The sequence below is a fragment of the Lagenorhynchus albirostris genome, chromosome X, assembly GCF_949774975.1.
Source record: "Lagenorhynchus albirostris chromosome X, mLagAlb1.1, whole genome shotgun sequence".
Classification (NCBI taxonomy): domain Eukaryota; kingdom Metazoa; phylum Chordata; class Mammalia; order Artiodactyla; family Delphinidae; genus Lagenorhynchus; species Lagenorhynchus albirostris.
This window is the reverse complement of record NC_083116.1, coordinates 19,848,872-19,874,626: the sequence shown is the minus strand read 5'-3', so window position 1 is coordinate 19,874,626 and position 25,755 is coordinate 19,848,872. Positions and strand designations below refer to the sequence as shown.

General features: G+C 37.8%; 1 protein-coding gene across 1 annotated transcript in view; it reads right to left on the bottom strand.

Annotated features, from left to right (window-relative positions):
• Positions 1-1,325: 1,325 nt before the first annotated feature.
• The window catches only part of LOC132513057 (fibrous sheath-interacting protein 2-like), a 66,184-nt gene continuing 41,754 nt past the window's right edge, over positions 1,326-25,755 (bottom strand). The window contains 26 exon segments of the mRNA XM_060137273.1: positions 1,326-1,468; positions 6,555-6,660; positions 7,705-8,199; positions 10,815-10,861; positions 10,864-12,007; positions 12,009-12,213; positions 12,215-13,214; positions 13,217-14,546; positions 14,548-14,678; positions 14,681-15,433; positions 15,436-15,516; positions 15,519-15,560; positions 15,563-15,870; positions 16,076-16,229; positions 16,232-17,316; positions 17,318-17,390; positions 17,393-17,542; positions 17,545-17,912; positions 18,280-18,460; positions 18,463-18,783; positions 18,818-20,058; positions 20,096-20,822; positions 21,962-23,819; positions 23,821-24,236; positions 24,239-24,379; positions 24,425-25,087. Of these exon segments, the coding sequence (XP_059993256.1) occupies positions 1,326-1,468; positions 6,555-6,660; positions 7,705-8,199; positions 10,815-10,861; positions 10,864-12,007; positions 12,009-12,213; positions 12,215-13,214; positions 13,217-14,546; positions 14,548-14,678; positions 14,681-15,433; positions 15,436-15,516; positions 15,519-15,560; positions 15,563-15,870; positions 16,076-16,229; positions 16,232-17,316; positions 17,318-17,390; positions 17,393-17,542; positions 17,545-17,912; positions 18,280-18,460; positions 18,463-18,783; positions 18,818-20,058; positions 20,096-20,822; positions 21,962-23,819; positions 23,821-24,236; positions 24,239-24,379; positions 24,425-25,087 (13,163 nt within the window).

Genomic DNA, 25,755 nt, shown 5'->3' with positions numbered 1-25,755 from the left:
CCAAATTTGGGTATATGTGATATTTGGGCAGAAGTGCCTGCCATTCTGTTTACTAAAGTTCAGTTAACATAACATTTATGGACTACAGGTACAGCATAAGAGACATTTACTTGCCTTGAAATATTTCCCTTGGGCATTTTGTATAAATCTGAGTCCTTCCACTGGCCTAAATTCCTGGATAAAGCCTTGGTATGAGAATGACTAGTGAGTGATCTTCGTCATACGTTTCTGTCCCATGGAAGCAGTTTTTAGCCAAGCAGTGTTTGAGGCCAGCTGGCAGGTGAGGTTCCAATTTGCTATTTGTGATTCCTTGACTTTGGTGTTCTCAATGGGGCCTATCCTTTCTCTATCAGTTGAGTTTTGGCAAGTGCAGGGGCACAAATATGATTGGGAACCATGAGCTTCCCTCTGGCCACATTGGTGGTTCGTGTCTCTTAAAGGGACCAAGAGGATGCCTAGAGGCTTCAAACCCCCCCCCCCCCCCCCCCCCGCCGAGGAGTCAGATCTCTACACTGCTTTAGGTGTTTGAGGATAGACTTTGGAAGTGAACTTCCAGGGAATCCCTCAATCTAATCAGAATTGGCTGGTGGCCCTGAGGCCATGTACCAATTAGACTTGCACTGTCCAATAAGGGAACCAATAGCCCCATGTGGCTATTTAAATTGAAATAAATCAAAATGAAAAACTGAGTTCCTCAATCATACTAGTGACAATAGCCACGTGGGGCTAGTGCCTCCTATATCAGACTGAGCAGATATAGACCATTTCTATCATCGTAGAACATCGTATCAGACAGTGCTAACTAAATCATTCAGGCATGGCAGCACTGTATGCAGCTATGTGACCTAAGGGGAAGGCCTTGGTGCTTTCCAGGCCTGTCTAATCCTACTGGTCCTTTGAGGATTGCCTCAATTCTAGTTCCTTCAGGAAACTTATCCTTACCACTCCAGGTCACAGCGATGACTCCCTTCTTTGAACCCCTATGGCACCTGAAATGTGTGATGACACGTTGTTTTATTGGTGTTACACTTTTGCTTCTAAGTTAGTCTCATCTTCCCAGCAAGGCTGCAGGGCCCTCGAGCAGAACTTAAACCCCACACTGCCTGTTAGATGCATCTATATGTGAGGCACAGCTTCTCTTTTCATCCCAAAATGCTTATCAAAAGCATTTATCAAGCCTTCCTTTTCTCCAGCTGCCTTTTTTTTTCTTTGCTCTTGTTTTCAGTATGTATAAAAATCAGCATGTAGGACACAACGTCATGCTTCAAAAACCATTTATTTTTTGAGGAAGGTCAACATGCTAATTGATATCAGGTGTAGCAGTGTCAGCTTGTGTCTTGGTGAGGGGGTTAGGGTGAGGAAGATTTGGGAACATTGGCATTAGATCTTGAAAACACTTTGGAGAGAGCTGATGATACCTTCCTCATCATTTCAGACCCCTGTTTGGAAGTACTGGGCTTATCAGAGTCTGTGAACAAACCAAAAGAGAAATGTGGTCAGTTATCAGCCTTTCCAATTGAGGCTGTCAGGCAAGGGGAGTGATAATTTTGGATTCAGAAAGAAGTATTTATATAATAGCTTTTGGTTTTTAAAGTGCTTTCACAAAGAGTATTTTTCTCCTTCTGACAACCCTGGGAAGGAAGCAGGAGAAATTCAGTGAGGTCAGATGCCTCATCTAAGGTCATGTGGGTAGAAAGTGGCCAGATTTGCCCTAGGGCCAAGGCTTTCTGATGTGCAGGCCAGCTCTTCACTCCCTGCACCCTGATGCTTCTTGAGCCAGCTCAGCAGTGCCTTGCCTCCCTCGTGCTAGCAGATAACTATCCAAAAAAGCCTGCTGAGCTAATTCCACATGAAAAGGTAACTTTCAACTCTCAACAGTACTGGTGTCCATTTCAAAATATCCAGGCAGAAGCAGCAGTGCATTTAAAAAGGCTATCGTTTCTCACTCACTTTGGGTAAATTTTCAGTTGACTAACCCCAAGTGATCTGTTTGTTGTGTGAGCTATAAAGGACTTATGTGGCCAATAAGAGTCTCCATTTAGACCAATTTTTCTGCACCACTTGTTTTATGCAACGGGCTCTTATTTAAAGTATATCATAGTTTATGTTAATGAAATGATTGTTGTATCTGTAAGGACAGAAATGAGCAGTTATCTATGTTGCGGATGCATCATGACAGGATGTCATGAAAAGACACAGGGCAATAAAGCACATACCTTCTTATTTCTAGTAAAAGACAAAGTTCTCCTATACCTCTTGCAGTTCCCTAGTTTTTATCTTCTCTAGCAGTATAACCTTAGGAACTTCAAGGATCTATGATTAAAACTAAGGTAGCAGATAGCAAATTTACCCCCAAATAAGGGGGAAAATAGTTCAGGTTTTCAGATTAATAATGCAGTACTGGAATGTGCTGGTAGTTTAAACAAAATAAGAACAATGAAGAAATTAATAAGGAAAAAGCCAAAATCTGCAGAGGGAAAGATAAAGGCTTGAATGGAGAGATCTCTGAAAAAGCAAGACAAAGACAGTTACAGGATTGAGATATGTACCGCAAAGCCACATTCTGAAAATGTTGAGGGGAAAAATGAAGCTTTGTTTTTGCAATTTGTGGGTCTTGTTAAAAATGCAGATGCCTGGACATGATTTCCCTGAGAATACTGACTGTGCAGGTCTGGAGAAGGGCCAGGATTCTGCAAATAAGCATCCTGGGTGATGCTGGTGCAAGCAGTCTCTGAATGACACTTTGAGACACTGCCCCTAGTTTGCAGTCACTAATAGATTCTGCATATTGTTCAAGATGGGCACTGGCTAGAATAACAGCACACACAAAGTTCATCCCTAGGGGCACAATGAACCCTTTGGCTAACAAGTCATATTCCTTTCAAAGCAAAGCTGCTGAAAAGAGAAATCAAGTAGTAGGTGTGGCATTCTCAGTGTATTGGAAGTAGGAGTTACATATGTCAAAATGGAGCAAGGTTGGTGAGACCAGCTCTCCTTCAAGACACCCTGATGCTGCTTAGATCAGCTTGTGGGCAGCACTGTGGTCACTCTGAAGAGACCTGGTTGGTACTGGTCACTCTGAAGAGAGAGACATGTCTGGGGTGTTTATGGCAAAAGTGGATGGGCCGTGATGCATGCCAAGTGCTATAGAATGACACTTCACACCATGAACTGATTTAGATTCCCAATAAAACCCTCTATGTAAAAAATACACCATAAGCTATAATGGGCATGTGTTGGTCCAGAAGTCCCCCCTTTTTTGTGAGTTTTCATAAACAGGCATCATTGTAATTTCTAATAAATTATCCTCTATGGGGCTTTTACTACTTTGAGCATCTTAGCACAAGGTGGCCATTTCTGCATTTCTTCCTCCAAAAGCCCTTATCAGAGCAAAAGTATGTTATTTGAATTTATAACTGCTTCCCAGTGAGTTCCTGTAATATGCCGAATGCAGGGGTTGGGAGGAGGTGTCCCTGTCAAACTAAAGGCACAGAAGAATGATTTTACTCTTTGATTGGACATGCTAGTTAGAAACCTAGATGGGATCTTTTCTACTTGCCACTGAACTCTGCAGGCTGTCCTTGGTCACTGCTCAATTCTGAGATGCAATTCTGAGATGTAGTTTATCACCTTCTATCAATGCGAAAGTGCCCTGGCCAGCCTATATTCTTCAAAAGATGGCACTTCATGTACAACATATTTATCATTTTATAATAAAGCTCTCAATTATGTCATTTTGAATACAGGAGTTTTGATCAGATCTTTATGATTTCTTTCCTTCTGCTAACTTTGGGTTTTTTTGTTCTTCTTTCTCTAATTGCTTTAGGTGTAAGGTTAGATTGTTTATTTGAGATGTTTCTTGTTTCTTGAGGTAGGATTGTAGTGCTATAAACTTTCCTCTTAGAACTGCTTTTGCTGCATCCCATAGGTTTTGGGTCATCGTGTTTTCATTGTCATTTGTTTCTAGGTATTTTCCGATTTCCTCTTTGATTTCTTCAGTGATCTCTTGGTTATTTAGTAGTGTATTGTTTAGCTTCCATGTATTTGTATTTTTTACAGATTTTTTCCTGTAATTGATACCTAGTCTCACAGCGTTATGGTCGGAAAAGATGCTTGACACGGTTTCAAATTTCTTAAATTTACCAAGGGTTGATTTGTGACCCAAGATATGATCTATCCTGGAGAATGTTCCATGAGCACTTGAGAAGAAAGTGTATTCTGTTGTTTTTGGATAGAATGTCCTATAAATATCAATTAAGTCCATCTTGTTTAATGTATCATTTAAAGCTTGTGTTTCCTTATTTATTTTCATTTTGGATGATCTGTCCATTGGTGAAAGTGGGGTGTTAAAGTCCCCTACTATGATTGTGTTACTGTTGATTTCCCCTTTTATGGCTGTTAGCATTTGCCTTATGTATTGAGGTGCTCCTATGTTGGGTTCATAAATATTTCCAATTGTTATATCTTCTTCTTGGATTGATCCCTTGATCATTATGTAGTGCCCTTCTTTGTCTCTTCTAACAGTCTTTATTTTAAAGTCTATTTTGTCTGATATGAGAATTGCTACTCCAGCTTTCTTTTGATTTCCACTTGCATGGAATATCTTTTTCCATCCCCTCACTTTCAGTCTGTATGTGTCCCTAGGTCTGAAGTGGGTGTCTTGTAGACAGCATATATATGGGTCTTGTTTTTGTATCCTTTCAGCCAGTCTATGTCTTTTGGTTGGAGCATTTAATCCATTCATGTTTAAGGTAATTATTGATATGTATGTTCCTCTTACTATTTTCTTAATTGTTTTGGATTTCTTATTGTAAGTCTTTTCCTTCTCTTGTGTTTCCTGCTTAGAGGAGTTCCTTTAGCATTTGTTGTAAAGCTGGTTTGGTGGTGCTGAATTCTCTTAGTTTTTGCTTGTCTGTAAAGGTTTTAATTTCTCCGTCGAATCTGAATGAGATCCTTGCTGGGAAGAGTAATCTTGCTTGTAGGTTTTTCCATTTCATCACTTTAAATACAAACATACACTGTTAAAGAGATGATTAAATCCTAGTAGCATGGGCTGTAGTCCACATATAGATGTGATAAACCCTTATTTCCTAGATATTTCCCACAGGAGCCTGGTAATTGTAAACTCATAATTATAGTCACACCACATACCTTCCACCAAAATTATTAATGAAATATTATTAGTGTTTCAGAAAAAGCAAACTAGTTGGCTCATGTTAACTAGTTATCTGACCCAGTACTCCCCCAATGTAGATCAACCTACCGGAAGGCTCAGTATTAACTTTAGGTTTGACAGGAAAATTCATCAATTCAATGAACAAAGTCTCTTTTTTAAATACTATCTAATTTGAATGAAAAAATAATCAATTCAACCTTCTGTTATTTTGGCAGTTGGATCTGAGGGATGCTCGTCATCACCACTAAAAGAAAAAGGTAAAAAACATTTCATTTTCTTTGTATTTTATACTTGTTAAAGGAATACTAGTTAAAGAACAACCTGTCAAAGTCATTATTCATATAGATGCAAACCTGGAATGGTATGTCTCTGAGTTCTCAAGTAAAAATGATAAAATGATTATTGTGAAATAATGAAAAATGATTGCTACATTGACTTTATTTGGTTTTATATGTTTGCCCTTTTCTTATGCAATGATACAAATAATTGAGATTTGCCTGCATTACTAATTATTTATGTTAAAACAATCGTGACGGGAGATAGGGCCAGTGGTAGGCCAGGAGCGATGTCCTAAAATGGCATCAGGTCAAAAAGAAAACTTAATTTCATAGTGCCAGGTGGAAAAGAATATAGTTAGAACAAGGTTGATTTTTCTCCTATGCCCTATTTCTCCCATGATACAAAGTGCTACTGTTCCCAGTTTGTGAATATTCTTATAAACACAAGAACGATTTTAGACACGTTTTAGCTATTCTAGAAAAAGTATTAATCAGACTTCAAGTCTGCAGTGTACTTTGTTCTGCCCTGTCCCTATAGGTACTGCATAGTCCAGCCTTTCTCTTGTAGTCTTCTCCAACCTGGATGGTCTTATCTAAATCTTATCCATCTTTTAAGGCCCAACTCAAACTCCACTGCTTTTGAGAATTCTTCCCTGAATGCTCCAACTTACACCGCCCCCTCCATTCTTGGGATTCTTCTGACAGTGCCACCCGGTTGAGCATTTAGGGACATATGGGAACTAAATATGAACTCCTTTAGGTGGGCCATTAGAATGGGGACTATTGACTCAGGGCCTGTCTCCCGGGTTCAAGAACCTAACACATTAGTTAAAGACTTAATCTAACCATACTGTAGATCACTATACTAGAAAGTAGGTCCCAGGAGAAGTAGAGACCAGATAAATAGGAATGGGAGAGAAGATGGGAAGGGAAGGCCCAGGAAGTAACCACAGAGGGGAGTTAGGGGAAGGAGTGAGGGGAGGTTGAAGGGCTAAACACTGGCTTCCTCACAGGTTTACTTGAGTGGCCCATTCTTCGATCAGCATAATCTTCATTTCAGATTTCTATTTCCTTAGTCAACTAGTATTGCTTTAACTGACTGTACCGAGAAAATGAAGGCAGATCCTCTTCATTATATGAGGATGAACTCATAATTCTATGTATGAAGTAATGTGTCGGTTTGGTGCTAGATTTCATTTCTATTCCCTGGAAAAGTACAAGTCAGGTAAAACACAAAGGAGAGTTTACAACAAATCAAATAAAATATACTGTAACATATACTGCCAGCATTTCTGACCAAGCACACTTTGTTTGGTCCTGAAATTTCACATGGCTTCCCAGTAAATAAATAGATCCCAATAAATAGATTAGAGTCTGTGTTAAGGCTATTTACCTGATGAGCTCCTGAACTGGCCAGAATTGTATCCCTGTGTTTTATTTTCTCTGGTTTAGTGCAGCTTCTGGGTTAAGTGGGAATCACTGCAAATGGATAATCCAGGGAATTGTCTTACCAGGAAATTCTAAATCATATGTAATCTCCATACACATGATAAGATACAATTTTGGGGGTAGGGCCAACCCAAGAGGTCAGTGAGGCCCAGACCATCACTAGAAGGATACAGAACCAGGGACAAGAGCTGTGTGTGAAAGTGATAATGGAGTTTATGGGCTGATTACAGGAGGAACATTCAACATATTCAACTAACTTGCTATGTTTCAACAAGCCGGGTAAGTAATTTTTAAGAAAATAGTTGGTTAAGTAACTTGCCCAAAGGTCACATAGCTACTAAGTGGCAAAGTCAGAATTCAAACCCAGATAGGCTGAATTTGCATGAATCTTTTTACTCCCCTCCAAGCCCATCTTCTGGTCCTGCCCACTGGCATGGAGTTTGTATGCACAAAACTTCCAATGAATATTTATAGTTAAGAGTACAAAAAAAGAATGCAATCTATCATTTTAAATAATTAGCTTGTATTTCTCCTAACTGGTTTCCATTTTCTGTTTTTCTTGTCCTTCTAACTAGCCTAGGACTCTTTCCATGATCTGTTTTTCTTCAACTGAAGCTCCTGGCTTCATCTGTTAATCATTTCCCTTTTGTTGTAAATATCGTCAGAGGTGGGAGAGACTGCCTAGATCTAGTTTGTGCCCTTGTCTTCCTACCCAGTGTATATTACTTGTACTAAGTTTGTGAAACTCTCTACCCTTTCTATAGAAACCCAGTCACTGATACTTAAAGTTCTCACACTTACGCTCAGTTGTGTCTTTTTCTCCCAAGAGGAAGAGTTTGTGTCAGTCGAGAATTTTGAGGTAGTTACATCAACTTTAGAAACAGTTCTTATTTGTGTCTGTTTAGATTCTGTCTTTTGAGCTGGTGATGCTTCAGTAATTGTAGTTACACTGGATTTTGGCTGACAACATTTTCCTAGTGACAAAAATTTTTTCAGATTGCTTTTGCTCATCAGTGGCTTGGGAAAAGCCCCTGTGCTGGCAGTGGGCTTCATGTCTTCTTTTATTTGATTTTCAGGTGGGCCTTCTGGAAATTCTTCTTTTACAACCTCTTGTAAAACAACTTCATCTTCATCAGAAGTAAAGCTCTCTTCTGCTTTCTTTTGTAAAACTTCTTGATTAATATCATGAGTTATCAACCGAATGATAAGATCTTTTTTGCTTTGGACATCTTTTAAAAGCTCCACTTTGGTGATGTCAGGCTTTATTAAACTCTGAAATGAATTCCTACTAGCAGTCTGGAATTAAAGAGACAATGAATATTAAAAACAATCGCCTCAGTCTTTTTTGCTGTGGTTCTATTGTAATAAGGCAACTTTCACATGGTATCTAGTTTCAATTTAGTAAAATTATTTATCTTCAAGTGCTTTTACTTATATATTAGTGATATATTTAAAAGAAGAAATAAATGAAGATCACAAGCAATATTTGCTCATTTCTATAATTTGTTTTGCATTCAAGATTATCACTCCAGTTCAAAGAAGAAACCCTAAGGTTCTTTCTCTTGCTTCAAATTTTACCTTTTACTCGCCAAGAGGTGCAAAATGCACAAATACTTTAATTACACTGTTTTCATCACTTGTCTTGAAAGTTTTTTAACAGATTTAGACATGATTAAATGTTTTTCTAAACTTCTTAGTAGGGAACTAATAGACCAACTAAATACAGAAATTTTCATGAAAAAAGACAAAGTATTGGCTGACTTGGATTTTTTAAAATGATGAGTAATAGCCAAAATTGTGAAGGACTTTGAATGTTCACTCCTCACCCCTCCACACCCTAATCCTTTGAATGTATTTTCTAAAGGAAGCTTCAAAGAGCAAATCTTCATTCTCCTCACCTCCCTAGTCAAGTGTCACTTTCCATTTTGCAATGTTAAAGACAGATCAAGGAAGAGACAGTTTTAATTAAACAAATGACTTCTCCCATTTCTGTAGCCTTTTGATGATGCCACAGAACTTTTAAGTTAATTTGAGTTATCAATCTTAGATCTCTTTGCAACACTGCAAACCAGATTTTCAGATAAATGCTGCCTTAAAGGAATATCTTTTGTGCAATACAAAATTAAAGAACTTCTGTAAGAAATGGAAACACAATCAAATTTGGTTATTTGTGCTGGTGGAAGGAAAGTGGTTCAAAAAATCAAAAATCATTCTATATGGCTTTGGAATGTAACACTGTATGAGCCTTTAATAGGCATGTGTCTGGTGTATTGGGAAGTTTTGGTACCTCCAAATAGCAAATGAAACCCTGCTTGTGGATTTCTGACTGAGCAATAGCCCGGGAGTTGTCTGGGTTCCCTAAACTGATCTGTTCTTTCTGCAACCCTCATCCTCATGCTGGGGATGGATGGCACTGCTATCCAGATAGCATCAAAACATGGCTGAAACTTGCTGCACCATCTACGTCTAGTTTCCTTAAGACAGCTTTTGCTTCCCTTAAGATTAGCAGGGGTAGTTGTTTGGGATTAGCTATTCTCTTCCAAGTTCCTCTAGGCTATAAAGAGATAGTTAAAGTACTGATAAAGGATGTAAGAGAAGAAAGCAGGTTGCCAAAAAGAAGAACTGATAGATATTTCTGCACATGGTTAAGAAGTAATGACTTGGGAGTAATGTTCTACAGTTTAGACAAACAGATTTTGTGCCCACGGAGTTACTTACATATAAATGAAGACTACTAAGTAAATGCTAATATAACTTTGAGAACCCAGAGAGAAAAGGACATTTTAGAGCTAGAAAAGACCTTCATCTAGTCCAAGAAACTAAGGACCAAGGCGATTCCATCAGTGTCTATGAAAGTCTCAGTATTTGAGACAAAACAAGTATCCATCAATGTACTCACCAGCTCTTAGACTTAGTTCAGTGAGTTGGAAAATAATGGTAATGAAAACATACTCCTAGGCCTAGGCTTCAGGCAGGCTGGTCCCATAGAACTTTGCTCCGTTTGCAAAGTTTTTACCTAGGAGCTTTGGCGTTAAATGAGAATATTGGGCTGGATCGGTGTAACTCCATCTCCTGGCAACATCATCCCTAAGATCAGTAAACAGAACTAACTACTTTTTCAATAGATGCGTTGTACCAGGGACAGCATTTCTGCATTTCAGGTCCCCGTTATTGAAGTACATTTGGAGCCCAAATATGGGACTGCAGAGAAACTAGTTCATAAAAATAGCAGCATGAAGACAACTGGGTCTAGGACAAGGGTAGAAGAGGAAAGAAACCGAGTACATCCTGAGGATGTAAGAATATGGAGAACTGGGAAGGTGTTATGTAACAAAAGTGAAATAAGGAGAAACGAACTCTAAAGAGCTTGCAGTCTAATGTTTGTTGATGAATGTTGCTAAATAAAAACAATACTACTGTGGAACCTTAAATTAAGTTTGAGGATTTCAATCTCTAATAGAGGCTAGTTTAGCTGATATTCTAACTGGTCCTTCTAGATCCATATAGTACTATGATAATGTATATCCATTAAAAAGAACTGTGGTGATTGTAAAAACTGCATTTCCTCTGAGTTGCCAAATGAGGACTACAATTCCAATCAGTCTTGTTTGCTGTTAAGGGTATTTCTCTGTACTCCTGTTCTTCAGAAAATGGCAGTTCAGTTTGACTGGCTAATGGAAACTAGCCTGCCACCTTTACACTGAGCCACATTGCTGATGGGGTTAGTCCCAGGAAAGCAGAGGATTGTATTGGAGGAATCGGAGTCCTCGGTTCTACTGGGATGCACAAGAGAAAATTGACCATATTTTACAAATGCATTCCTGTAGACCTACCTGAGGAAGGAAATCACAGAAGGACAGCCAGGTCTCACTGACTGCTCATTTCTTTTCACTAGTGCCTTTTGCACTTACCTCTAACAGCTTTATGTTCAGTCGTCCCGCCTGATCCAAAGAGATGCATTTGTCTTTCTCTTTCTTGTATCAGGTGTATCAGTTGAGTAACTCTTCCCACTTATTGACCCTCTTCTCAGTGTTTCAATGCTGTGTCCAGTTCTAGCTAAACACTCCACCTGCAGCTTCTTAAGCGATTGAGTTTTTATAGAAATGACCCCTAAGTGTTCTGTAACAATGTCTGGATCAATATTGATGGGTTGTTTCCCACGGTGAAGAATTATCCTAACTGAAAGCTCCTCTTGCCTTAAACCTTGATGTAACCCTTTTTGCTGTAGCTCAGGTTCCATTTTGACAGCATGCTCATGTGCCTTTTCAACAATTTGACCAATGTCCAGATCGCCAAAGAGATTAGCATGTGAATCTTCTGGGCTAATTGTTTCTAATGGACAATTGGAAACTTTCCTGATTATTAAAGAAGCCACCTCTTTAGGAAAGATGTGGTTTGTACCTTTCATGTCATGATAAAGTTCTTCATGTGTTCCAGATTGTTGTAGTACATGATTATAAACAGAATCGGCCATCTAAGAAATAATTTCTATACTTTCTGGATTTAAAAATTTTTCTTCAGGATTAGCAGCTACAATGCTAATGTTTTTTCTGGAAATTTCAGTTGTCACGGATTTTGTCAATTGAGATGCAATTTTATTTAACTCAGGCTTTGATAAGTTTTTAGCATCTTTGCTTGAGGCACTTGGCAACTTTACTAGTTTAGCCAAGAACAAGGCAAGTGTTTCCTCTAAAAACCTGGCATCTAATACAGCCTCTTTTTTGGATGAAGGTTTTTTCTTTGACTTAAGATCATCAGTAATCTTAACCATCTTTTCCAAAATTTTGACAGCTTCCAGAGCTAACTCTGAACTTGATGTTTCTTCCTCTACTTGAGGATGAAATTCTGAATTGGAAATTTCCTTCACCATTAAAAATCCTATTATATCAGAGAGGACATTGTTCTTACCTGTTAAATCTTTATATACTGAAATATGGGAGCCAGAGTGCTTTAAAACAGTGTTATAAACAGAATTAACTACTTTTTCAATAGTCGCACTGTCTGCTAAAGATACAGTGGATGATTCTTTGACCTGTGGTACTATTGTAATCTGACTTTTAGAGATATATTCTTGGAATGAATTTAAGATTTTTGAGCTTATTTTTTTGCATTTCAGCATTTAGAGAATTGTTTTGTTCCTTATCCGCTTTTGGAAACTTAAATAGAAGCTTTGACAAAAAATTTATAGCAATTTCTTTTATTATGTTAAAAGGTAGTTTGTAAGCCTGTGATGGCTGAGGCTGGGGAATTTCAGTGGTTTGGATAACATCTTTAAGGATATTTTCAACAACACTGTCAACTTCTTTACAGTGGCATTAGTTCTCCAGAAAAATAGTTCTGTAGGTGATTTCTGGTCACTTCTTGTACAACTAAATTAACTATGCCTTCTGAAAGGATTTTGCAACCACTGCTGACACACTTTTGTATGCTCTCTTGAGATCCAAATTGTTGCAAAAGATTATTATAAATAGTCTTAACCACTAATTGAATAATTTCATCATCATTAGGATGTAAAGATTCTACATAATGTATAATCATATCTTCATTTTTGGAGATCTCTGTTATAACTATACTTGCTAATTTCATTTGAAGGAAGTCCAATTCTGTGTACAAATTATCCTCAGATATTTCTGTTTTAGCATTGGCTACTGTTGAGAAAATTTTTGAAAGAAGAGAAGAAATTATCCTTTCTAAAAATTCATAAAGCAGCATTATGGTATATAGCGATGATGTCTAACATTCTTTGCAGGCTGTCTGGGCCACCTTATGGACATTTTTCATAACCTCCTTAGATTCTAGAGGCAAACATACTGAATCTGGAGTCTCATCATAAAGTAGCAAGTTTAGCTGATACTGAAAAGTTTCTTCTATTACTGCATTAGCTAGCCTTCTTGCTAATTTTTCAACATTACTCTTTATGTCCTCGCAAATAGAGTCTTGAGATCTATATTCCTGCAAAATATTGCATATAGAGGAGTGAACAATCTTATTGACCAAAATTTTATTGATTGATGGTATTTTAGCTATAAAAGATGCCTGATCTGAAGAAGGTATTTTAGTTGCAGGTGCCGTGTTATGCATGGGTGGTATATTATCCATAATTATCTTTTTCTTGGGAGGTCTTTTTTCCACAGACAGTTCTTTTTACCTGAGAGGTACTTTATGAACTGATGAAATGTTATCTTCAGATGGTAGGAACCTACTTCCTTGATCTGGGTTTAATATTTTAATTTGAGCATCTGAAAACTCCTTTAACAGGGAATCAATCAGTTTCATAGCCGTGTCATAGAGCTCAGCTTGATTTACACCCTGCTTACATTTTGACATGCATCATCTGTATCCGATGAGGAAGAAAAAATCAATTTGTTAACTATTTCAGAGATAACATCTTCTAAAAAGTTAGCAGGGAAAATCCCGGGTTTATATTCTGGTGGGTTCTGAGGATTGTCCCGTTTACTAGGTGTACTTTTAATCTCTTTATCTTTACTTTTCTCATTCTCTTCCTCTTTTGCAGGAGCATTCTGTTTAGCTGAATTCATTGAAGCAGGTTTTGCAAAATCCTTGCCATCCACTTGAGTTACATATGCTGCTTTATCACCTACAGGATTTGGGGATTTTGAGTCATCCACTGGTCCTTGGAAAGAAGATATTTCTAAAACATTTCTGTAAATGATTCCAGTGACATTTTGGGCATGTTTAGAATGCAAGATCTGTTTGTCATCTGTAACTGCATAAGCTGGAGAATCTCTTCTCTTCTTTTGGATCTCTCTATATCTCACCTTGGATTTCAGAGATGGTAATTCAAAAGGTTTGTCCCCTTTTCCTAATGAACTTTCTTTTTTCTTGTCACTCTTCTTTTTATCATCTATTTTAAAATCTGGTTCCAGGACAACCTTGTTTTTTGTATCATCGATACCTGGTGAAAGATTTTGGTATACCTCATCACCTCACCCTTTCTCATCTTTTCTAGCCAAACGGTCTTTCTTCTTGATTTCATTCTTTGTAAGTTCTGTACCCAAATCTGGCCCCTGAGTATCTTTACTTTTCACACTGGTTGTTGTTGAAGTGAGTTTCGATACCTTCTCATTATCTTTTCCAATTGAACTTTCCTTTTTCTTTTCATCCTCTTTCTTTTTCTTTGGCACACCTCCACCTCACCCTGATGCTAGGGTAGTTACTTCGCTCTTCATAATGCTATGTATATTGGTACATACTGGCTTCTGGATGCTGCCTGTTTTCATTGATGTCTTCTCCTTTTTGAAGTTCTCTTTTCCGTTAAGTGCTCTTCCATCTATTTCCGAAGTGTCCATTTTGTCTTTCAGGTCTGAGGTTAGAGGAATAAGTGTAGATAATTGTTCTAGTGAAGAAACTGGGCTCTCCTTCAAGCTTCTCTTTATCTTTGTAAAGGTTTTATATGGTAGTTGTTGAACTCTTTGGATGATGCTATCCACATCTAGAAATGAAAAGAAGGTGGAAGACCAGCTTCCCGAAAAAAGTGGTTGAATCTGGAAAGCAGAGATTGCCTTCTTGGCCAAAACAGCAATCATCTCTATAACAATGTTACTTCTATCATGTTTCTGAACATTTTTAGATCCATATATGTCTATGACCTCATCATACACAGAATCAGATACTTTATCGACTTGTCTCTTTATCTATAGGTGGAAATGAAAACATTTTTTCAGCATTCGCTAGAACTTTAATTTCACTTTTCCTAAATTCCCCTATCAGGGCATTTGCAAATTTTATAGCTAGACCCATGATATCTCTTTGTCCTTAGGATTTTCAGCAATTCTTGGTAGAGTATAAAATTTGCGAACAAGGTCAATTACAACATCTTCCAAAAATGCAGCAGAGTATACAGAAACCTGTGGGAAGGACTGTATTTTTTCTTTCATGGGATTCAAGAGTTCAGTGACATGGTCATTTTGGGGTAAGTCACTGGGAAATGATTCTTCCTCACATAAAAATAGCTGCGGATGGTGGTCCACAATTACCTCCATAATGAAACCAGCTATTCTCCTGAGGAATGAGCCTCCTCTTTTGCATGTATCTTTCTGTACTTCATCTTCAAACTTAATTTTTTAAATAATATTGTTACATATGGAGTCAACGAAGTTATTGATTACCCCTAATTGCCAACTCTCCACATGCTCCTCTGCCTTGGCAAGTCTAATCTCATGTTCAGAAATTTCTGTTATGATATCATCAGTTAGTTTTGAAGCACTGTTCACAAACTCATAATCTGGTGGCACCTCTTCCTCATTTGGTTCTGTTTCAGTCTCAGATGAAGGGAACATATGTGCTAGAAGCTTGTAAATCATATCTTCTAAAAGGGAACAAAGCAATACAGTGATGCATGATGGCAAGTCATGGCTATCATCGTTGATGGTGTCAAGTACATTTCTGATGATGTTCTCCTCTTGGAGGGAGGAATAGGAAGAAGTTGCTAATTCTCCTGTAACTAATGACTCCACCTGATAATCATAAAATTCTCCTAACAGCAAATAATACATTTTTCCCCCACATTGACAGCATCATTTTGTATAGCTCTATAAACATGAACCAGAGATCGATAATCATCTAATATTTTTTCATAAATAATGTTGATAGTTTTTTAACCATTTCTTTATATCCTTCTGAAAAATACAGATTTCATCCAAGTGATCTGCAACTAAAATTTGTGATCTGGTGAACTCCAGCACAATTGATTTTACTAATCTTGTAACAATATCAGTAACATTGGCTTTTGCTTTACATGGGTTTTCGGCAGCCAGGACATTATGTGAGAATACATGAAGGATTTTGCATAAAAGCTCAGAAATTACTTCCTCCAAAAAGACGGCTGAATTCACAATGAAAGATAATTCTCTTTGTTTAGGATCTATTGCTCTCTGTTGATAAGTTTGATCCACTGTACCTGAAGGAAGAGTTTTATCTCCAGATAAGAATGACTCAAGATGGGGGCTTCCCTGGTGGTGCAGTGGTTGAGAGTCCGCCTGCCGATGTGGGGGACACGGGTTCGTGTCCCGGTCTGGGAAGATCCCACATGCTGCGGAGCAGCTGGGCCCGTGAGCCATGGCCGCTGGGCCTGTGCGTCCGGAGCCTGTGCTCCGCAACGGGAGAGGCCACAGCAGTGAGAGGCCCGCGTACCGCAAAAAAAAAGAATGACTCAAGATGATGGTTAAATATCTCCCTTATATAACTTGCTATTTTTGTAACAGGTATATTACTTATGCCTTTTTTATCTTTTGAAAGAGACTGGTATAGATTTGAATTAGAAATGTCATTATAAATGGCATCAACCATAGCCTGGATATCTTTTCTGAAATCACGTTTTGTTTTTCACTTCCATCTTTAATAATGCATGTTGCATGTTTAGAAATTATTGACATGATCTCATCGATCATTCTCACAACTGTGTTGCTGAAGTGTGACTGCGAAAGGCATGGGTCTTCTGCACTGCAGTTCAATGGACATATCTGAGATAAAACCCGAGTGACTATATTTTCCAAATGTGTATATGATAATATGGTGGTATATATTGTACAAGTCTGTCTTCGGAGTCTTGATTTACTGATCGCATAATGAACTCTCTTTATCAAAACATCAGCATTGAGTTTTGAGTATGATTTAAAAGGCAGCTTTGCTATGAAATGTGGAGGAATTCGGAAATCACAAACTTCAGCCAGGATAATTTTAGTTACCCTCTCCGCCAGTGTCTTGGTGTCACCGAGAAGGTCTTTATTAGGTTCCAGTTCACATTCTTGTAAAACTTTGCTATATGCCGTGTCAATAATTTTTATCACTATGTCTCTATCTACTAGGGGCAAGCACAATTGTTCCTTAGCATTTTCTAGGATGCTAACTTGAACTTTTGAGAATTCTTCCATTATCAAATATATGAGTTTTCCAGCTGTTTCCAACAGTTCTTTTTCTGAATCTCTTAGTGATTTTGTTTGCACAATACCTAATACCCTGTGGAATATTTTGCTTAAAACCCCAGAGATCACATCTTCCAAAAAGGCTGAGGAGTAAACACTGGCAAAAAAACATTGCCTTCTTCTCATACTATCAAAGTATGCATATGATGAGGGAAATGACAACTTTCCATACACAAATGGATGAAGATGTTGTTGACAGATATTTTTAATGATAAAACCTGCTATTCTATCAATAAGAACATTGTCACTGCTTGTGTTATCGTGCTCAACTGCTTCTTGAGACCCAGAGTTTTGCAAGATATTTCTGAATGTGGAATCAACGAGACGCTGAGCATCATCCTTTGAATAAACAGATTCGGTTTCATCTTCATCTTTTGAAAATCGAATTTCACGTTGGGAAATTTTCATCCTAATATCACTGATAAACTTTGAAGAGATTTCACTGTGATTAATTCCTGATCTATCTTGGAGTTTCACTGTATAGAACTATGTTAGATGAAGAAGGAAAGATTCTAGATAATAATATTCTGATTATGTCTTCTAAAATGTGTATGGCAGCAAGGTGTTATATGGAGATAAATGCTGGCTTGGCTGGGTAGGTTCAGTGATGCCACTAAAGATGTTCTGAATAATGTTTTCTGCTGTTAAAGTAGCATAGGAAGAAGCCGACAAATCCCCAGAAAACAGTGGATGAAAAGATAATCAGAAATATCTGCTATGATTAAATTGGTAATGTTTTCCACAAAAATATCACTGTCTTTGAGTTCTTTATTATCAACCTCAGGGGCCAGCCCATGCTGTTTCAGAACATTTTCATAAACTGGATTGACAAGTTCATCCGCAGTGTCTGTATCTACAGTGGGGAATGGCTGCTCTTGGTCATCATGAAGAATGCAGATTTTAGCTTTGTTAAAATGGTTGTTTATTGAGTTTACTATTTTTTGGGTCACTTTATCCAAATCACACTCAGTGTTATATTTTGGATCGAAGAGCTTTGCAAATAGTCTGGCAACAATTTCTTCTACAAATGCATTAGGATAAAAGTCCATACCTAGTGGGGCTTCCCTGGTGGTGCAGTGGTTGAGAATCTGCCTGCCAATGCAGGGGACATGGGTTCGAGCCCTGGTCTGGGAGGATCCCACATGCCGCGGAGCACCTAGGCCCGTGAGCCACAACTACTGAGCCTGCGCGTCTGGAGCCTGTGCTCCGCAACAAGAGAGGCCGCGATAGTGAGAGGCCTGCACACCGCGATGAAGAGTGGCCCCCTCTTGCCGCAACTAGAGAAAGCCCTCGCACAGAAACCAAGACCCAACACAGCCAAAAATAAATAAATAAATATTAAAGGCAAAGAAGAAAGGGGAAACTGTAGATAGAGTAAGGATCTAGTTTTAAAAAAAATTTTTAAAAAAAGTCCATACCTAGTGATGATGGCTTCTGGGGTCTGTGTGACCCTGTGACTTCACTGAGAACCTCTTTAACCATATTTGGTATTTCATCCAATAGAGTCGTTGAATGAGGTAAGCCCTCTTCACACAAAAAGGGTTGAAGATGATTTTCAATAATCTCTTGAATAATAAGACTGGCCATTCGGTCAACCATTATTAGGTTTCTATACTTTTCTGTATTGATGCAATCAAGCCAGACATCTGCAAAATATTATTATAAACAGACTCCAGCATATTTTGAAGGTTTTTTTCTGTATATAGATATTGACAATCGTATTTAGTGAGCCAAATCTTATGCTTTGAAATGGCTAACAAAACCTTATTTATTATATAGGTGGCCATCTCATTAAAATCCAAAGTCACTAAGTATTTCTTTCCCAAGCATGAAGCCTCGCTGGGTAGGGGAATGAGCTGAGATAATAGTCTTCTGATGACATCTTCTAAAAATGCGTGTGTTAGGATGGTAGTATAGCCTGTTGAATGTTAGGATGGTAGTATAGCCTGTTGAATGTTGACCTTGGTAATTAAGTTCACTCAGGTTGTTTTGAAGTTTCTGTAGTATATTTTCAGCTTTGAGAGGGTAATATGAATTAGGCATGAGCTTTCCAACAAAGTACAGTGGGAGTTGGTAGTCTATACTCTCTTTCAATATGCCATTAGTTATCTGTTCTGCTACTGACGTGGCAGCATGTGCCAGATGATTGCCACAGGTAACTTGAAATGCATAGTCCCACAATACATCATTATAAACAGAGTCAACAATCTTACTAACAGTTTCTTTATAGATTGGTGGAAAACATATCCTTTCTTCAACATCCTGTAAAACAGTGACTTGAGCATTATTAAACTCATTCACCACAGAGTTGACATCTAATATATTCATCTCGTTGAGCTGGGCTTCAGTGATATTTACATTTTTGCCCTGCACCGAGGTGGTGAGATTAAGAAAAATGTCTGCAATTATTTCCTCCAGAAACGTGGCAGAGTACACTCCTGTGTTCATGCCTCCTGGATATCACATGTTAAGAAAGGCTGTTGCATTCAATTCCTTTTTACCTGGTCTTCGAAGAGGAGGTAGAGAAGGGAATTTTCCTGAAAATTGCTTACGGAATGGGGTTTGCATTTTGGAATGAATCACCCTACGATTATTCAATGGTCCTGTCAGAGGCTTGCTGTCATAACTCATGAATCTCACAGAGTCTTTACCCTGTCCTGATTCTTTTAATTCTGGCCTTTTTGCTTTTGGGAAACTAGGAGGTCTCTCTCTTGTCCTATATGCTAAATGCTTGTTTCTAAGTGGTAGACTTCTGGGAGGTTGCTGTATACTGCATGACAATTTTTCCATTAAGGATTTTACCAAGCTATGGGAAATAATACTAAGCATAGATTCTTGATCTATTTCTGCCAGATTTTCCAAAAGGTCTGATATGTCATATCCTTCAACTGGTAAGCCATAGTCCATTGTTCCCCTGCAATAATCCTCTACATTTTGAAGTATGTTGAACAGTTGACATTCTGTTGATATTTCATCAGAAAGAGGACCATCTGTAAGGAAGTTGTTGGTTGTGCATTCTTCCAAGAGTATTCTAATAAGTTTCTCACACACAACATTCAGAAGAAAAGCTGATTTGGGGGAGAGCCCTAGGTTATTTCTAGGAATTCTATGACATTGCTGGTTATTTGAAGATAGGAACATTTCTCTTGCTATTTTACCAGAATCTGTATCACAATTTGGGCATTCATCTGGCAAAAACAAATTGAAAATTTGTTTTCAAAATTGGGTCAAATTTCAAATTGAAAAAAATATTGAAAATTTTGTTGACTACTTCTTTGAATTCATGAGTTCTTAGGCTGCCAACCAGAATGTCTAACTTACATGCTAGAGAATTTAGTTTATTTTTCTGTGCTAGTTGATTAATTTGGTGAGTAGGAGCTGATTTCCAACCTCTGGCACCTATCTGTCTTTTCATAGTTTTGGTTTTGTTGCAAATGGGAAAACTATGGCTTTTAGGTGTGGACGGTGATTTGTTTCTTCCTTTGCTGTCAAGGTGATGATTTATTCCTATTTCTTTGGACAGAACATGGGTTACTCCTATTAAGAGATCCTGAAAGAGATCGCTGAAGTCAGCCACAGCTGGTTTTGGGCAATAAATATATTTTGCTTTTACAGAAACCACTTGTGTAACGTCTGCCTTTAAAATGTCACTATTTAAAAGGCTTCGAATAATGATTTCAGAAATGCTTAAAGCAAGTTCTCTGATAGAACTTGACCGACTCTCAAACACTTGGGAATGAACTAAAATAACCTTGCTAAAAGTTGCATCTTGGTTTTCCAGTGATTTCTGTATTGTTCCACCATCTTTGGTGCAATCAGAAATGCTTGAAATTATATAGGAAATAACCAATTCAGTGAGATGTTCACAAAGTTAATTAAGTGAAGAATCACTGTTTATGCTTCTTAGAGGCTGTTTTGATTTGTATTTTTTGCTTAACAGCATGGAAATAATAGACACTTTTTCATCAAGAGGACCTTGAAACAGAAAACATTGGTATTATTAACATGCATTAAGGAAAAATGTTGACCATTCAAAATACTGGCAATATTTTACATATGAATTTCACTTTGGGTGTACCTCACTCAAGAAATAGGAAAAACTAGTCAAGAAAGGAACTGGGTTTTCTTCAAATCTCTGTTTCCCACCTGTGGAATCTTTACTTCTGCTGGGCAGCCCATTTAGAATTCAAATCTCTAATTGCTGGTTTCTTCCTTGGATAGCTATGTTGCTTTAAGAAGCTGAAATCCTGGGGCAGAGAAATGATTTCTAGCTTTTAGTGTTACAAGGCCCTAGAGTGATTCCAGTGATATCTAGAGGTCTCATATAATTCTTGAAAACATTTTTGGCTCTTCAGCTAATTATCCCATTTGGGACTAAATAGTATATAATAAATAGAACAGAATGAAACTGCTGATGTTTGACATATAAAAATGGCTATTTCATATGGTTCAACCCAATATATGCATGTAAGCATTCATAGAAAGGGAGTGCAGATATCATACTCGTAAGCATGGGTTTAGAGTATTATACCTAAAAAGGATTTAGGTCAGAACACTGGAACATGAACAGAACAAGAAGTTTAACGCCACTGTTCTTATAAACTATCATCAATAATTGTAAAGACTTTAACTGTATACCTCAAAAAGAAGTTGGATCATTACAGTCAATTAACTATGCATGAGGTCTGACTATAACGTAAGAAGTCTTTTTTTAAAGAACTTTAAAAAAACCCTCTTGGAACTTCTGTTTGGAAATTGCCTTTAGAGCAGTTGTATGTCCCAAGCAAAACATCATTTCATAGCCATACCTCATGCCCAACCAAAATATCCCACCTTAAATTATGCCCATTTAATCTCATCTGTAGATAGGGAAAACTGAAAAACACTCCTCCATATAAAAATTATGTAAATGGGTAACATTTTTTCTTTTATCATACTGACCAGTTGAAAACACACAAGTAAATAAACAGCCACCCCAAATCTAAGGCTATTTTCAGAGAAGCAGTGAATGTAGCTTCTTGCGTGTGAGGTTTAAAAATAAAACCCTTAAAATTATCAATGACTTTTTTTTCCCTAAAATGATGCCAACTCTTTATAAGTCAGTCCTCACTCACCTCTGGTTTCGAAGTTCTTGAAATGTGTGACCACAGATATAGTAACATATCTTGCTACTAGATGGATTTCATGTGGTCCCAGTTCCTGATCTGCAAAAGCAATGACCTCAGCCTCTTCGAGAGTTGCTATTTTCTCTAACTTTGGGTACTTATTTTTCCACTTTTCCAGTAAAGTGTAATCTTCTCCACTTGCCACAAAGCTTTTGTTTTCTTCTTCAATTTCATAGCTGCTTCTTTTCCCCCATATTTTAAGCAAGCTTTTCGCATCCTTTTGTTCTTCACACATTACAGAGAAAGGCCTTTCCTTTGATACAAAAAATGGCTTCATAGTTTTCATACTTTCGTTAGTGTGTGGGGTTTGACTTGAAAGGCCATAACTCAACAGCATGGTATTGACAATATTTTCTTCAGCTAAACATATTTTGAGTGGAGAAATGGTTGTCTGTATTTGGTTTGGATTAACAACTGGTTTGGGGGGATCATAGTGAAGCATTCTTTGATTTTTACCTTCTCCCATTTCTCTGAAGGACATGGGGTGCTCTAGTGCTGCTTGTGCAGAGTCACTAGATTTCTGAGATGGCTTTTGTAAGACAGTGCCTTCGAGGAGAGAGCAGTATCCTTTCACAGCTTGATCAAAATGGCTGAAGACTTGAGCTTCACTTCTAGAAGATGATGGTTTAAGGTCAGATTCGAGCCCTTCCATTGGCTCTGTGGTTTTAGTTGAATTTCCTGCAGAGTATCTGACATCTGAAGGTATATTTGAGGAAGTCTTGTCCTTTATTTTCATATCTTTCTCTGAATAAGGCAAGGCAGGGATTTGTGGAGGATCATCCCGGAAGCTAATTCCCTTTGACTTTGAAGTGGACATTCCCATTCCAGTTGCAAATCTGGACCAATTAGCAGTGCAGGCATTTTTAGCTCCTTGGAGCAGATTTTCCTTTGGGTGGCTTTGGCTCATCAGCTCATAGAAATAAGTGCACTGGTCCATCAGTGTGCTGATGATCTGACTTGCTACAATGTTTTCTTCAAACATGCTAATTGAAGATGGTTCCTCATGGCATTTTTCTTTGTCTAGTTTGTTCTTAATTATACTAAGCATGTCACTGACAGTATTAACAGTATAAGTAAGCAATTCTGAGTGGAATGAGTAAAGCTGTTGAAGGGTATTCTGTATGTTTTCCTGGGAAATCGTACTACTTGATTTAGATTCATCAGGAAATTTATTCAGTGTTTGTAACTTGGGCAATATTATTTTCATTAATGGTTTCCTTTGCACAGCAAAAAAGTTTTCAATAGGTGTTCTCACAATTTCGGAAAAAGCATATGTAGAGACATGTTTAAACTGTAGGTCTACAAATGACTCTAAGGTGTTCAGAACCCCTTCCAAGATCTCTTGAGCAATTTATCTCTTGAGCAAATATAACTTTGTGTTATAACATGGTACATAATTGAGATTGTTTGTTCTCAAGGAACTACGTTTACTTGTAGCAGCAGTTTCTTTCTTGCTTTCTAGGGTTTCTTTACTATCTGTTGTGAACATCTGAGTCAAGAAGCACAACTCTAATTTTTCGAATAGTTTTTCAACAATTTCCTGGCCAAATGTATTAATTTGTGTTTGGGAATCCTCAACTCTAGAAGCAGCTCTTTTAAAATTATGGTGCCTGCTTTCACAAGGCTCAAGAACTGACAAACTTAAAAGTGAAACAGATTGTTCTAATTCTTTTGCTTTCATTGAAATTTCATTCAAAGCAGCCTCAGCTATCGTCGATAGCTTATATTTTTCGTTATCCACGTCACTTGGTTCTGTTTGCCATTTATCAAACATTTGTTTAAAAATATTTTCTTTAGGAAAGATTTTTTTCTAGTTGTGAAGAAACATTCTCCGAAGAGAAATAGGCTTCTGGATTTGCAAAAGAGATTGTACTAAAATATCCCTGTGAAAGTTTGAGATCATCTGAGTATGAGCCTTTTATTGGATGGGCCAAATTATTCTTTGTAGCGTATAATCCTTGCAAAACTGCATCAACTATTTCACTTGCTATCTCAATTTGATCAGAAGGTAAAGTATTTACATTTACCATTGCTCTATTTTGCCTCACCTCTTGAAATTCATTCACAGTTGTTTCCAGAATATTACTTACTATATCCCTGGAATACACTTTTACCTCCACAGTGGGGAGTTTTGCTCTCACTGAGAGATTTTTGGCATCCCCTGTGGATAGCAGGCCTGGTAGCCCCATGGAAGTCTTGGACTGGTTGCCTTTTAGAGTCTTCTAAGACCTAACTTGGTTTTGCTTTTGGCTTTAGCTCCACCAGGTCCTAGCTGTGGCTTTGTTCCAAATTTAGCCAAAGAGGTAACTTTTGATTTTGTTTTAAAATTTGTTTTGAAACTTGCCTTAGGGCTGCCCTTGGGGCTAGCTTTAGAACTGCATGGCCTCAGATATCGAATTTCATCAGATTGACCTTTAAGGGATGAACTCTCTTCTAGATTCAGCAAAGCAAAATCTGTGTTCTTTTTGAGAACCTTTTGGACCAATTGTTCACCCAGTCGCAATGGAGAAAATTGCAATACAATGTTTTCCAATGAAGTGACACTTCCAATACCTGTGTAAGGATAAACTTGCGGTATCACAGGTTCAGGGGGAACACTTCTTTTTTCTGCTTGTTTCAATTCTCTAAAGCACGATGGATTCATCATCAGTTCTTCATTGCCAGACGCTTCCAATTCTCCCCTGGTCTCACTGTTTTCATATAAAGATGTCATAATTATTGAGAACATTTTTCTGAAAACACTTTCAACTATGTCATTTGCGACACTGTTTATATGTGACTGGAAAGCTTTTTTGTGTGCTGATGTTTTAATTTTAGAATCAGATGTAAAGTGGGGGAGTTCATTAAATGGAGGCCAATGGTCTGTATCTTCCATTACCCTTTGATATACCTTCTTTAAAATATCCTTAACTACACTTAACAAAGAAGTTATTTTTTCCTGTCCATATTCTCCATTTCTAAATATTTCTTCCAAAGTCCTTCTTTGGTTTTCTCCTTCTGATATAATTTGGTTTTGATCTGAGCATTTTGAAAAGAGAGGCAGTTCAGTGTTGTCTTCCATTTTTCTTTGACCAGGCAATATTTCATTTTTTTTTAATTTTTTTTTATTTTTTTTATTTTTTTACATCTTTATTGGGGTATAATTGCTTTACAATGGTGTGTTAGTTTCTGCTTTATAACAAAGTGAATCAGTCATACATAAACATATGTTCCCATATGTCTTCCCTGTTGCGTCTCCCTCCCTCCCACCCTCCCCATCCCACCCCTCCAGGCTGTCACAAAGCACCGAGCCAATATCCCTGTGCCATGCAGCTGCTTCCCACTAGCTATCTACCTTACTGCGTTTGTTAGTGTGTATATGCCCATGACTCTCTCTCGCCCTGTCACAGCTCAGCCTTCCCCCTCCCCATAACCTCAAGTCCGTTCTCTAAGAGGTCTGCGTCTTTATTCCTGCTTTACCCCTAGGTTTTTCATGACATTTTTTTTCCTTAAATTCCATATATATGTGTTAGCATACGGTATTTGTCTCTCTCTTTCTGACTTACTTCACTCTGTATGACAGACTCTAGGTCTATCCACCTCATTACAAATAGCTCAATTTCGTTTCTTTTTATGGCTGAGTAATATTCCATTGTATATATGTGCCACATCTTCTTTATCCATTCATCCGATGACGGGCATTTAGGTTGTTTCCATCTCCGGGCTATTGTAAATAGAGCTGCAATGAACATTTTGGTACATGT